Source organism: Panthera uncia, chromosome B1 (genome assembly GCF_023721935.1).
Source record: "Panthera uncia isolate 11264 chromosome B1, Puncia_PCG_1.0, whole genome shotgun sequence".
Lineage (NCBI taxonomy): Eukaryota > Metazoa > Chordata > Mammalia > Carnivora > Felidae > Panthera > Panthera uncia.
This window is the reverse complement of record NC_064811.1, coordinates 120,501,272-120,516,400: the sequence shown is the minus strand read 5'-3', so window position 1 is coordinate 120,516,400 and position 15,129 is coordinate 120,501,272. Positions and strand designations below refer to the sequence as shown.

General features: G+C 36.1%; 1 protein-coding gene across 1 annotated transcript in view; it reads right to left on the bottom strand.

Moving 5' to 3' along the window:
• Nucleotides 1-3,054: 3,054 nt before the first annotated feature.
• ABCE1 (ATP binding cassette subfamily E member 1) overlaps nt 3,055-15,129 on the bottom strand; it is a 33,020-nt gene continuing 20,945 nt past the window's right edge. The window contains exons 11-18 of the mRNA XM_049631194.1: nt 12,514-12,735; nt 11,470-11,529; nt 11,317-11,375; nt 8,766-8,876; nt 8,300-8,442; nt 8,049-8,171; nt 6,535-6,646; nt 3,055-5,231 (exon numbers count right to left, since the gene is read on the bottom strand). Of these exons, the coding sequence (XP_049487151.1) occupies nt 5,184-5,231; nt 6,535-6,646; nt 8,049-8,171; nt 8,300-8,442; nt 8,766-8,876; nt 11,317-11,375; nt 11,470-11,529; nt 12,514-12,735 (878 nt within the window). The 3' untranslated portion in view covers nt 3,055-5,183. The remainder of the gene's footprint in view (nt 5,232-6,534; nt 6,647-8,048; nt 8,172-8,299; nt 8,443-8,765; nt 8,877-11,316; nt 11,376-11,469; nt 11,530-12,513; nt 12,736-15,129) is intronic.

The window sequence follows — 15,129 nt, the reverse complement described above, 5'->3', positions numbered from 1 at the left end:
TGTAAGCTCAGATGATGGTTAGCAACTTTTAGCAATAAAATGTTTTAAAGTTATGTACATGGTTTTTAGACATAATGCTATTGCATACTTTAATAGACTATGGTGTAAACAGTTACAGGTACTGGGAAACCAAAAAAAAAAAACCTCTTTTGCTCACTTGGACCCACAGTATTACTGAGGTGTGCCTGTAATATTTGTCTAATGAAGAAAGGTAAAACTATTTGAAAGTTTTATTTAAAAACAGGGTACCTGGATGGCTCAGTTGGTTATGCATCCAACTTGATTTCAGCTCAGGTCATGGTCTCACCCGTTCATGGGTTCAAGCCTTGCATCAGGCTCTGCGCTGACAGTGTGGAGCCTGCTTGGGATTCTGTCTCTCCCTCTCTCTCTCAAAAGTAAATAAAAACATGAAAAAAAAAATTAAGACCCAGCGGGTGTACATAAACACTCTGAAACCCCAAATTTCTTCGTATTTGTTTAACCTACTCACTATATGGACTTTGTCTAAAGAATGGCTTTCCCAGGAAGGAGAGCCTGAAACAAAAGCTTCTTTCAGTAACAGGTGTTTGATGGAAAGGTGAGCTGGGAACAGGGACAGCAAGCTGGGAAGGATAAGTTGGTTAGGCATGTAGGCCTGACCTTGGGATTGCCCAGGCAGGTGAGTGAAGTATCACAGAACCTTGGAATGGAGGGAGAGAAGGAGAAACAAAGGGAAGCATTTATCTGTTAGCCGAGTGAGTGCCATAGACTTTCCTCATGCTGGAGCATGAGGAAAGCAAGAAGGGTGTTACTTGGTGTTGGGTGGGGCACTTTCTGAATTTGGTCACTTGAAGTGGATGGATAAAAAGGTGGCAGCAGGTGACCAGAAGTGTTCTATACAGTTTCTCTTATTAAGTTGTCTATAATTAAAAGGACTTTCCACTTTTGAGTATTTTGTTGTATTTTTGCTTAATTTGGCCGTTGGGTCCATGTTTGGGGAATAGTATGAGAAAGTAAACTACAAAAGAAGTAAACAGCTTCCTTTCATAAGCCTTAAATTTATAAGCTCTTCAAGTGTAAAGCTACAGACACTGGTTGTAAATATGTTAAGAGGCGTTTAGATTGTTCATTAGAGAAGTTGGAGCTTCAAAGTCCATCCTTTTTATGTACATAATATTTCTGTAACTAGATTTTAGTTTTCACATTCAGAAAAAAAATCGAGATCAAAAGATGCAAATACAGAAGATGAACAGTGTGATTCTCATGGCCTCCTATCTCTTTGAGTATTTTACTTAACTGTTCACAATAAAAATTCTGGGTACTAATTTTTTTCTTTTAAATGAAAACCTTGGCTTTAGGCTAACCAACTTCAGATGGAGTAGAAAACCAGACTAACTGCTGTATTTATGTACCTACCTGTGTATGTACCTGTTACTATGACTATGTAGCTTGTTGAATGTTTCCTGTGTATTACTTCCTAGACCAGAAGTTAGTTAAAAGTATTTGAATTATGTATACTTTTATAGGGTATATAGAATTATATAGGGTATATTCACAAAGTAGGGGCCAAAAGTGGAGGCCAGAAACCCAAGGTATGGACATACAGTGACACTAAGCCTGCATTCCATGAAAAGGGATGGATGGACGTGGTTGACAGTTTCATTAGCTGTGAACTGTGTAGATACGGGAGAGACTGGGGCACGCGCAGGGTTGGGAACTGGAACTAACATTTGCATTAAAGCCAGGAGCACCCCAGCAAAAAAGGCAATCCTAAAGTAAGATAAGCCTAAAAGCCCCAAACACTGAGAATGTGTTGGCAAGCTAAGATAAAAGTAGTTTCTAGCTGGTAATATATGTGGGTCACCTAGCCAGAAACGAATGCAGAGCCTTCCATGAGACAGACCTCAGCCAAGGAGGCAAAGTTACTTTAACAGGAAGGTCGTTTGGACTTAACTGCTTAAATAAAGTTTTATTTCCCTTTCATAACAAATCTCAAGGGAAGTGGTAGGTGGCAGTTGTACAGTTTTAATGTGAAGACTAGCATCCTTGTGGCTTTCTTGGCATTTCCCTATGCCACTTTATGGTAACAAATCCACAAGAAGTATTACCAGATATGTATCTCCTTTTCTTAGTAAGTCAAGAGGGCTTCCAGAAACACTCCAAGAGACTTCTACTTTGAACTTACTGGCTAGAACTGGGTCAACATGGCCATGCCTAGCTGTAAGAGAGACTAGGAAAATGAAGAAGGACTTGTCATGATTGTCTTTGCTCATTTATAACCCACTGTCCGGTGCTGGGTACATACTACCCTATGAAATTGCAAGGAAGGAGGTGCTGGTGAGTACAAGGTTGGGAAGGAAAAAGGGAGTGTTTAGCGCACTAAACCTTGGGATTTTCACAGATAAAATACCACAACATCAATTCATTAATCAAAAAGCAAGGAAACAATCCCATCAAGAGTAAGAGGTAGCAGAAACAGTTAAGTGGACAGGATCTAGGTGGTTCAAAAATACTGAAAGACGACAGAATAAAAACTAAAAGCTGTTGAAGAACTGCTATCTTGGTAATTCTAGCGGCTGCCTTAACTGGTATTTGCTTTATCTCCTCAATCCCTAACGAGCATGTAAAAACCTGTAATGAAGGCAATGAGAATCCACTAAACCTGCCTGTATTCATCCTTTCCTCTCATTTCTTCATGCCCATGCTGATTTCTGTCTCACCTGACATTTATTCTGCTTCGCATTAGATTATCATTTGTCATTGTAGATGTTACTTTTTCTGGGAGCTACCTCCTTCACTTAGCCCTGACTCTCCAACCCAGAATGGTTTCTCTTCTGAACCAGAGTGTGCATTCGCCAAACACTGGGTTGTGAGCTTGACATAAATGTATCTAAATGGATATGGATGAAATTATAAACTGAGTTGTTTATCTCTGGCCACGATGTAAAAGGCAAACTACATGCCAGATGTCAAACTATGCAATTATAAGCAAGAGATTCGGGACTGGGCTTCAAGATGCTATGGTCTAATATCAGGTAAACCTAAATTGCATAAATACACTGCTTTTGTTAATACTGCTGTACACTGATTGAACATAATACAGATTCTCTCTTTATTGAAGGTTTAAAAACTTAAGATCTCTAAACAGTTGATACATACAGTATATGAAGTTCAAAAGGTAATGGCCATATGTGTATATATCCCCTTTCCTTTGCCTGTTCTTTAGCCAAGTTCTCATTCCCCAAAGGCTTACTGTCTTGAGTATCCTTTTGGTATTTTAATATTTTATATATTTTCAATAAATGGTGTATTTATGAACTGTTGCACCATTTAGAGATATTTTCCAATCAGGACATAGCAATCTTTCCAAATTTAATAGCTAACATCTGCAATGGTAGTGTATTCGAGTTGGTTTTTATAGAAAAACTTTTGTGTTAGCAACTGTAAGATCTTTTCTATTGCTATATAAAAGTTTAACATCTAAATCTGTATTTTAAAAATTTCATTTACACAAACAGTATTACAGTTAATACATATTCTGTCGTCAGCAATACGTAGAAAGAACTGTGCTTATCAACAAGTGTTTTCTTTAGGACAGAATACGGAATCAGTAAGTAAAAACAGCTTTTGTCTTATTTTATTCAATATACTTGAAATAATCATTCACAAATTTAACCTATCCTTAAAAATAGGCACTACTTATTTTAGTATAATCCCATTTATGTACAAAACAAACCCTTTACATATTCACACTTAGCTAAGTGCACAGAAAAAGCATAAAAGGATATATATTATTAAATGCAAACACTGGTAACCTCTGGGAGGGTAATGTGAGGAGAGGACATTTTATTAACATGTATTTCAGTAGGTTTGAATTTTTCACAACAAACATGTATTTATGGATTACTCAAATTTTTAAAAGGCCTAAAGGGGACCAGTTAAATCACATTCTCTATTCATTGTCTGCATGTTAATTAACGCTTCTATGGTTTTAAGGAGCTCTAAAAGTTTGTTCAGTAATTTCTAATTTTCCTATTTTACCTGCCCCATTAATTCATTTCAGTAAACTCTTTTCCTCACTTGTAGTATAAGTTCCAGTTCAGTGCACTAGAAGTGTAATTGAGAGTGGTTTCATACCACATCCCACTGTTCAAACTCAGGAACTTGAGATGCAGTAAGTTTTTAGAGCTCTTGCTACATACTATCCAAAACTCCAAAGTCAAACAGATGTAGATAATGTCCTCTAGATCCAAACATGGAGATGAGTATATCTGGTACCAAGAGATATTTTACAATGCTATCTGGGGACTCGTTTGCATTAATGTCGCCTGTAATGTTGTCCTTGGCTGCCCATCAGAAACCTGTGGAAGTTTAAAATTACACAGATGCTTAGGCATCAACTCTAAATATTTTGAAGGAAGCAAATATTCTTCAAAATGCTTTTCCTAAATTTTGATCAATGATTACATAAATGTCTAAAGAATGACATTACTTGGGAAAATTATAGAATCTTATGGAATGCTGAAACTGAGTAATTCAGAAGAAAGTTAGGATTTTTTTCTGGCAGATGGGGGTGGTGTGTGGAAATGATTTTTGATACTAAAACACACCGAAAACAATGTAAACAATGCTAAGTTGGGAACATGGCCATTTTCCAACAGTGGGGTTTTGTAGTAATTTTACTTTGAAAGTCTAAACACACTGATAGCATAGTGCAAAGACTGAAAACAAGTAACAAATATAATCCTGATGTTTATTTATCAAATTTCATTAGTGGAGTCTTCGGCTTTTAAAATAAGGGCAGCTTCATTATACTGGCATATTTGGCAAACTAGAAGTATGGAAAGCTTTTTCAAGATTTTTAAAAGGGGGCAACACTGATCAGCATTTGGTACACAAATATGATAACACCTACTGAAATCTTCCCATACATCATGAAAACTTGGGAGGTAATTTGTATAGCTTGAAATGTCTTCATTTTAGAATGTTATATACAAAAAGGGCCTTATCAAGAACAGAAAAGTGGCATTTTCTGTGTTCGTACTAATTTACAACACAACTGGCTTTTGATGTTACATTAAGTAAATTATAGCTCAAGTTCCAGAGTATGTGGGGCATTAAAAACCTGATTCAAGTTTTATATGACAAAAATCCCAATAAATGTTTCTTTTAAGAAATGGCTTCTCAACATTCTCAGATTCGGTCTAGTCATCCAAGAAAAAGTAGTTTCCACTCTTCTTTTGTTCTACGTCCTAAAAAAAGAAACAGAAGCAACAAAAATCAACACCATTCTCCTATACGTAGGGGTAGTCTTTCACCCCGTCTTGTTTAGCAGCGTTTACAAGTGTCTATACAACCTCCTCTGCACGCACTGTCTGCTTCTGGACATTTGTGGGTCCACTAAATCAAAGGCAGGATTACTACTACTGCTAATCATCCCTACAGCCAGAACACTTCCCTTGGTCCATCCTCAAGCAAAGCCTCTTCATAGAACATGCCTTACGTATGCATGTAAAATTCTGCTTTATAAAATACTATTTCCAGCTGAACTCTTGAATTCCACTTTTATCATTCTGACTTTAAACTCCCAGTCCAAAAGGTAACATTGTCTAGTTTGAGAACTGCCTATTACACAAAACTCATATAGAACTATTTTTTTCCCAGTTCAGTTTACAGACTGGCTTAAAACTGTAATTGTAATTTCCTTATCTTGGCTAGAGAGTAAGATAAATCATACACAAACAAAATACACAGTGAAGCCTAAAGGCATCAAGACACTGTTAGCTCTTTAAGAATACAGAATGTATATGTTGGCTTTGTCTCTGCTTTCCAAGAGGTCATACACTTTAGTGGAAAAGCTAGAGTACAAATATGAAAATAATAAAATCTAGTAAATGGTAGTATTAAAAACAAGGGCTAGAGGACCATGAAGCATAAGCAGCATTTTAAGCAGGCACTGCAGGAGGTATTTAAAAACACAGAAATGCTTTTTTAGAGGTCATTTGCTTTTTTTCCCCAAGTGACCAAGAAATTATCTTCTAAAAAAAAAACATGTTTCATAGTCTACATCAACTATAAAGAGCATAATCAATTATTTTATGTACACCAATGAAAAACGCTGCCAATTAAACTGACAAAATGTTTTTCCATTGTGTAGAATTTTATGCTCATTGAAGACGTTTGCTCGGATTCTTAAAATATTTTAATCAGGTGTTGCTCTCGTGCTCTTGAAAAATAGATAAGAGAAACCGGTCATTTGTAAAAACTCTGTATCAACAGTGAATTAGTGTAATCTTTCTGAAGACGTTAAAAAGGCAAGTAAACTCAACACAGACAGTACAACAGTGGGTACAACTCGAGATAACAGGTCTGAGTCCATGTAGCAATAGCAACTATATCAGAATTACTGCCTACCAGACTATTAGATGAGAAAAATATGAATCAGAATTAATGAAATGGCAAAATTTTTTCATGAAAGTCTTCCAATTTGAAACATGCCTTTCAATGATTTATAATGAGAAATTAGCCACGATTTAAGATAGTTTTTCTACATACCTTAATTGAATTGAGTTTGTTTATTCTTGGCCTATAGTTGTTTGGATCTCTTCTGAATGTAATTTCAAGCTGAGACAAAAACTTATTCATGCCAGCCAAAAGAGTTTGAGGACTAGAGGAAAAATAAGATCAACTGTGATTAAAATTCATCCCACCAAAGTTAACTACTTTTTGGGATTGAAGAGTATTCATATTAAGCATCACTGTTTTAATTCCTTAATCATATCTGGATAATAGTATATAATTATAGCATATTATAAGTTAATTCTATGTTCAGAAGTGTCTTTCCTTGGAGTACTTAGTTTGGCTATAATATTTTGTGCAAAACAGACCCAGTTTGACCTGTGTTTCTCATCTGGAAAAAGAAACATTTAAGATGGACGTTACTACTATAGAAAAACAAAAGATCATTAATTAGGAGATTACAGAATTTCAAATCTGACATTTATAGGAGATAAGAGAATTTAACAGAAAAGGTAAAGTTCACATCAGAAATTTGGCACTGGAGGGAGTATGTACAGCACAATGGATTTTACTTGTACCTCCTTATTCCATTTCTATGCATCATTCACCTTTTTTTACCCAAATTAGTTCTTAAATCACACTAAATTGCATCATACTTGTGAAACACTTTAATAAGCATTTTTTGTAAATACAGATGATGGTTATTTAAATAAGCTTTACAGAGTCTATGAAACTGCCCTGTCAAAGAAATATGGAATTCCCAATTGATGAACAAATTAAAATGAAAAGAAATTCTGGGAAGAAGCTCAGTAAAGTACTTTTATTTTTTGGATGAATTATTCAAATAGCAACTCCTTTCCTCCCTAAAATCAGAGAACATAATGGAATCACACGGAATTGCTCTTTTTATAGGTAAAAAATGGCTGAATGTCAGTAATTTCATACGGTTCAACTTAAGAGGGTTTTAGCACTAAGACATTCCTCATAAACTGATTTCAATGTGAGACTTCTCTAAATTACAAGAGCTCTAAATCAGGACAATAAGGAAAAATTAGAGGAAAAAAAAGGAGAAAAGGTAAAATCATTTTGACCCTGCTATAGATCAATACCAGATATTTGGGGTCCACTGTGAGCATTACCACTAGCAGTGTAAGTTGGGCAAATCATATAACCTTGTTTCCTTAACTGCTGTATGCAAAAACATCTATAGTTTTCAGGGAATTACTTGCAAAATCAAAATCCTAGTATGTTTTGAAAATCCAAATAATGAAGCAGACAAAAGTTAACTTTCAAGAAAAGCTGAGCAGCCCAGAGCTCTGCATGCTTATTCCCTAGGGTCAGGAGTTCTAAACTATATAGTCTGAGCACTTCCATCCAGTATTCAATATGAATAATCCTGGGAGTCACAGAATCATTCTTAGAATTTCTGGCTACTTCTTTAAAAATTAAAATGGTATGATTAATGTTTATAAGCTTCTTGGAAAATTCTGAATAATACTTTTCTAACAGAACTTATAACTAGGGTTGAATATTTCAGAAAACAGTTGTACCTGTTTGCGACTGTGTTCTTAGATGGAATACCATCAAAGACGATGACTCGATCTGCTAGATAGGTGGCCATAATGAAGTCGTGTTCCACAACAAAGGCTGTCTTCTTAGCATGGAGTATGAAACTAAAATACATGATTTTGAACATGTTTCCAGTTTTACATGATCAAATATTCAAATGTGTATTAAGTAAGCACCGTTGTATGCCACTGCACATTAACTAAAAGTAATACTCTTAGTGGCAGGACATTACCGTTTGACAACTCGAGCTGCCATCAATCTTTGCTCAGAATCCAAATATGCAGATGGTTCATCAATTAAATAGACATCAGCCGGTTTGCCCAAACAAAGAGCTAAAGCTACTCGCTGCAGTTCACCACCAGATAACGTCTGCACCTATTTGGAGAAAAAAAGTTTAGCAAACCACGCAGAGACACCCAAAGCTTAAAATAATAACATAACAGGGGCGCCTGGGTGGCGCAGTCGGTTAAGCGTCCGACTTCAGCCAGGTCACGATCTCGCGGTCCGTGAGTTCGAGCCCCGCGTCAGGCTCTGGGCTGATGGCCCGGAGCCTGGAGCCTGTTTCCGATTCTGTGTCTCCCTCTCTCTCTGCCCCTCCCCCGTTCATGCTCTGTCTCTCTCTGTCCCAAAAATAAATAAAAAACGTTGAAAAAAAAAAAAAATTAAAATAATAACATAACAAAAATCAAAATACATACTTCTTGATCGATGATGTTTTCAATTTGCAGAGGCTTCATCACATCAGTCACAAACTGTGGATGAGTGTACGCATCTCTTATTTTTTCATGTAGTAACTGTCGAACACTTCCCTGTTTTTAGTGAAAAAAGTATTGGAATTTTCAGTACAGAACTCCTCTATGTATCTTCACCAAGTTAAGCTCCAGAGCAAAAGTATATCAATTTACTACCCACAGATATGATAGTATTATGCTTCTCCATCGTCTATGGCGTGTCCTAAAATTATTAGAAACCCATCATGTCCAACAAGTAAAAACAATCTTAAAATCTAAGAGTAGTAAACAATGACTGTTTCAAGAAAGAAATCATTTGATAGGGCGTGTGGGTGTCCCAGTCAGGTAAACGTCTGACTCTTGGTTTTCGGCTCAGGTTATGATCTCACGGTTCGAGGGTTTCAGCCCTGTGGTCAGGCTCCGTGCTGTTAAGCAGGCTGTTAGCACGGAGCCTGCCTGGGATTCTCTGTCTCCCTCTTTGCCCCTCCCCTGCTTGCTCTTGATCTTTAAATAAATAAATAGTAAAAAAAAAAAAAAAAAAAAAAAAGAAAAAGTTTAGAAAGTTTAAGAAATCATTTGAGAATAGGAATAATGCTCAAGGTCAGTGTTGGTATCAAGTACCCTTAGGCAATCAGCAAGATAAGACAAAATGCATAATACAATAGGGATGATTTCTAAAGATGTCATGGGCTTGTTATTTAAGGAGAGGGCTGAGTCTGAGAACTTAAAAGCTAAGCTTACACAAAGTACCAACGATAAAAATTTTTTTAAGTATTTATTTTTGAGAGCGCGAGTGTGAGCAGGGGAGGGGCAGAGAAAAAGGGAGAGAGAATCCCAAGCAGGCTCTGTATTGTCAGTGTGGAGCCCAACGTGGGGCTCAAACTCACGAACCGTGAGACATGACCTGAGCCAAAATCAAGAGTTGGACTAAGCTACCCAGGTGACCCCAATGATAAAACTTTTAGTGTAAATCTAAGCAATCTCAAATAGGCCTAACAAAGTGAAGGCTGAGGTCCTGAGTGCAAATACCATAGTTAAGAAGTTCACTACAATACTTGCAGAACCAAAGGTTAACTTTGTTTTCAAGGTTCAGATTTTAAAATTTATCAGTATTTTTTTTTATGACCAAATAACATTCAATTTCATGGATATAGCACATTGTGTTTATCCATTTACAACTGACAGACATTGTGGTTGTTTTCCACTTTTTGGCTATTATGAATACATTTGTGTGCAAATTTTTGTGTTGAGATAGGTCTTCATTTCTCCTGGGTATGTATTTAGGAGTGGAAATGTTGGTTTCATATGTAACTATGTTTAATCGTAAGAACAAAAAACAAACAAACAAACAAAAAAATCCTAAGAACTGCCAGGTGTTTTTTTTTTTAAAGTGGCTCTACCATTTTACATTCCCATCAGCAATGTATGGTGTTCCAATTTCTCCACATCTTCACCAAAACTTGTTACTGTCTTTTTAAGTCATCCTAGTGGGTGTGCAATATCTCACTGTAGTTTTGATTTGCATTTCCCTAATGACTAATGGTACTGAGCATCTTTTCAGGTGCTTATTTGGCCATTTGAATATTTTCTTTGAAAAAATGTCTATTCAGGGGTGCCTGGGTGGCTCAGTTGGTTGACTTTTTTTTTTTTTTTTTTTTGAGAGAGAGAGGGACAGGAGGGGGGAGAGAGAGAGAGAGAGAGAGAGAGAGAGAGAATCTTAAGCATGTTCCATACTCAGTGCAGAGCTGACATGGGGCTCGATCCCACGACCCTGGGATAATGACTTGAGCTGAAATCAAGAGTTGGATGCTCAACCAACTGAGCCATCTGGGTGCCCCAAGCGTTTAACTCTTTTTTTTTTTTTTTTTAAATGTTTATTTACTTTTGAGACAGAGGGCGAGTGAGGGAGGGGCAGAGAGAGAGGGAGACACAGGATCCGAAACTGGCTCCAGGCTCTAAGCTGGAAGCACAGAACCTGATGCAGGGCTCGAACCCACGAAGCGTGAGATCATGACCTGAGCTGAAGTCGGACACTCATCCGACTGAGCCACCCAGGCGCCCCACCAAGCATCTGACTCTTGATCTCAGCTCAAGGATTGATCTCAGCTCAGGGATTGATCTCAGGATTGACTGCACTGGCTTCATGCTGGGCATGGAGCCTACTTTAAAAAAAAAAAAAAAAAAAAAAAAAAAAAAAAAAAAAAGTCTATTCAAATCCTTTGTTTTTAAACTGAGTTGTAACAGTTCTTTATGTATATTCTGGATATGAGTCTGGATATGAGTATTATTAGATAAATGATTTGCAAATGTATTTGCCCATCTTGTAGGTGGCCTTTTATTTTCTTGCTAGTGTTATGTGGAAATGAATCAATGACTTATGTCTTAATTCTTTCTTTAGCCGCTTTCGGTAAAACACAGAAATTTGGAGAAGAATTTTGATACAGTGAAAGATTAAAGCTATAGGTGTGTGTGTGCATAAACTTTCCTTTAATAACCAAATAACAGAATAATAACTCACAGTTGATTTGGGACTGATTTTCTGTGGCTTATAACTGACATTGAGAACTGGTACTTCTCCTGCAAAATAATGCAAATAAAGACACTGAAAATTACCCATATCTTCAAAGTTTCCTATGTGAGAAAAAGTAAAAACACAACAATGCAACAGTACCTCCTTCATCAGGCTTAAGTCTTCCAGCAAGCATTCTGATAAATGTGGTTTTACCAGTACCTGCCAACACAATATATACAACAGACAGACTTGTAAGATGCTTCATGTTTACTTAAAGTAAAACATTATGTACACTACTGGATTTTAATTGAGAAATTAGTTTTAAAGGTATAAACTGACACTACTCAATTCTGAAGCCTAAACAAAAATACTTGAAACTTTCATGATATGCTTCTGAAGTATCATTCGAAACTAATTAGAGGAATATAGACTAATAAATCTTATTAGTAACCATTACAAGTTTTGGGCTACTTTTTAAAAGACTTTTTTAGCTTAAATACCAATACAACTTATTGTTAAGGAATGTCATATTGTTATGATTGATACCATGATGTGAAAGTCCATTTGCATAAAACGCAACCCGGTTCAAAATTCTTCCATTACCTAAAGACTGAAATACATGGCAAAATCGTCATAGAAAACTTCTCTTCTATAGACTTATAAGCTCTAAGTATACAATTCAAATCTTTTTTTTTCAATCTTGAAAGCATTACCAGACATTTGGTACTCGAATTCAACTCATAGCCCTATTTATGACAGTAATCTAAAATTGAAAATTCAGGTAATAACAACTATTTACAAAGGTAGACTAGCCTGAATTTAAAATAATAAAAGCTCAAATGGAGGAATTCAAGAAAAAATCTTAAACTAGATTCCTTCTGAATTACATTATTTTATCCTTTCCTTCCTCATCTGTTTCTAAGATGAATAAATCCCCTAATAATTTATACACAGAAAAACTAGCTTGGAAAAGTATCTTATTTTCACTAAAAGTTATGGAACAAAATATATGAACTATAAACTTGATTGGATGGCAATGACATTAAATCATACAATGTTATAAAATGTGAACTACACTGAGAAATGTATGGATTCAGTCTAGCTCCCACTTACAACTGAGTCAAAATTTTTCATGGAGTAGCTGAAACGAAGTAACTGGATAAACAACAGACTTCCAAATATCACAAAATAAGGAAAACTTACCATTCTCCCCCAGCATCACCATGATTTCAGAATCTGTAAACTCTCCAGCTACAATTGCTAGCTCAAACTCTCCCATTTTCTTCTTCATTCCAGGATATTTATACATACACATCTTTTTAACTTCTTCTTCATTTGCTGTCTCAGCCACTTTAAAAACAAGTGATGCATCTCTGAATCTCAAGTTTTCTGTTGGAACGTAGCCATCCAAAAAAATGTTTATGCCTGTTGGAAAGTCATTGACAAAAGATTAGTGAAGGTCATTTAAAGACTAATCTTTTCCACAGCAAGAAATTATCATATAAAACCCAAAATCCTAGGCTCTCCTGGGAGCAATCGAAGCACAGATTTCAAATATCTGTGAATGTGTGGTAACATGCAGTGACAAAAGGGTGTCTTATGTATTTGATACAAGTTTAAAAAACTTAAGCATATATATACAAAGAATATCTTTTCACTAATGATGTGATTTTTATATAAGATTTTCTTCCCCATCAGGTTTTGTGCAAAAGAATATGGTGCCGTTTCTGTTTTTTTTTTAAATCAAAACTTGTGATCTTTCTCAAAAAATGACAAGTAAAAAATGGGAGTATTTTCATAGACTGACATAAAATAATACAGTCTGGAGAATAATTTTTTAAATAAACAAGTTATGAATATGCATTTTCACATGAGATCTAGATACCATAAGCTGAAGTTCTAAAATATTGCATATTTTCAGATTAATTTTCCAGGTTTGCAACACATTTATAATAATGAACTTCATTTAACATTTTTTTGGCTTCACTGTACAAAAATATACACCATTATCTAAACATTTTTTAGTGACTGAAAGAAAACTAACATATTGTGCACGAGAATCCCTCCATATTAAAACTGTGATGATGTGCAATGGCAGACACAGAAATGAAAAAGTGGATTACATGGGAAAAATGCAAAGATCTATTTTCAGTGATTCCTATATTTAAGATAAGAGAAAGATAGTAGCTCAAGTCTGGAAGGTCTCGAAAGAAAGCTTGAGGATGTTATTCATCTCATCTGGAACTCAGAGCCCTATCTGGGAGACTACAGCCTCTGCCTAGAACACAGGTGTTCAATATTTGCTGAAAGTAAATTCATCCTGCCAAAACTAGTATTTTTTGATCTTAAAACTATTTAAAAATTATAAATGTGAGGTTAAAAAAATTAAAACCAAAAGTTAGAAAGGAACTTAGACTTGACGGAAACCTTAGTAGCCACTGATTCCAAATGCCTAATTTATCAGGTAAGGAAATGAAGACTCAGAAAATTGTGTGCAAAGAGACATTAAAAAACCAGCCTTGGGGCGCCTGGGTGGCGCAGTCGGCTAAGCGTCCGACTTCAGCCAGGTCGCGATCTCGCGGTCCGTGAGTTCGAGCCCTGCGTCGGGCTCTGGGCTGATGGCTCGGAGCCTGGAGCCTGTTTCCGATTCTGTGTCTCCCTCTCTCTCTGCCCCTCCCCCGTTCGTGCTCTGTCTCTCTCTCTGTCCCAAAAATAAATAAAAAAATAAAAAACGTTGAAAAAAACCAGCCTTTCCATTTCTACTGTAAAACTTGTCAATCTAAAACTGAGTCTAAGCTATAACTGTCTTTAGAGCTCAAAGAGAGCTTTTACATTATGTATGACATTAAATATTTCAGTATATTAAAAGAAAGCAGAAAGAAGGAAAGTTTATTAGAATTGTTTTAACAAACAAGGCACATTAAAAGCTTCAGCAGGAACCATTTCTTAAATGGAATAGCTTTTGGGGCACCTGGGTGGCTCAGTCAGTTAAGCATCCGACTCTTGGTTTTGGCTCAGGTCATGATCTCGTGGTTTGTGAGATCGAGCCCGGCATCTGGCTCTGTACTGACAGTGCGGAGCCTGCTTGGGATTCTGTCTCTCCCTCTCTCTCTGCCCCTCCCTGGCTCGCTCTCTCTGAAAACAAAACAAACAACTTAAAAAAAAAAAGGCATAGCTTTTAGACAAGGCATTTATAACTACAATTGTGAAGAGTGAATGCCAGGAACCTACCTCATTATCAATGTAATTCTGGACCTATTACAAGGTATAGAATAGATAATAAATACTTGCTAATTGAGGAGAATAAAAAATTAATAACTTTCTGATATCATCTCTTAAGACTATTGGAAAGAAAATTAAGCAATCTCACAAATTTTTTCCTGAACATATGCATCTGTTTATCTCAAAGGTACAAGCAGATAAGTACTTACGTATCTCAAAAATTATTTTTGAAGAGATTGTTTTAAAAAGGAGCCTGCCTAACCTAGGCATCTACATACAAGACTACATGAATAATTATTCTTATGAAATAGGAATTTTTTCAAACTATGAACTAGGTAGTCTTTTTGTCAGTTGAAGGCACAGCTGAAAAGATGAAATATAAAGAAAAGAGGAGAAAGAAATCAGTGGTAGGAAATGGCAAAGAAATTAAAAAGAAAAAGGCATACTAGGTGGAGAATGCACTGATATTTGTTTCAGGAGCCACTTAGTGGTAGGTTAGTTTTTAGTTTTGCCTAACTTGCTTAGGTGGAGAAGAGACACGGAAAAGAGACACCAGAGAGTCCCTCTTTCCTGACAGTAGAAGGAATAAATGAAAAT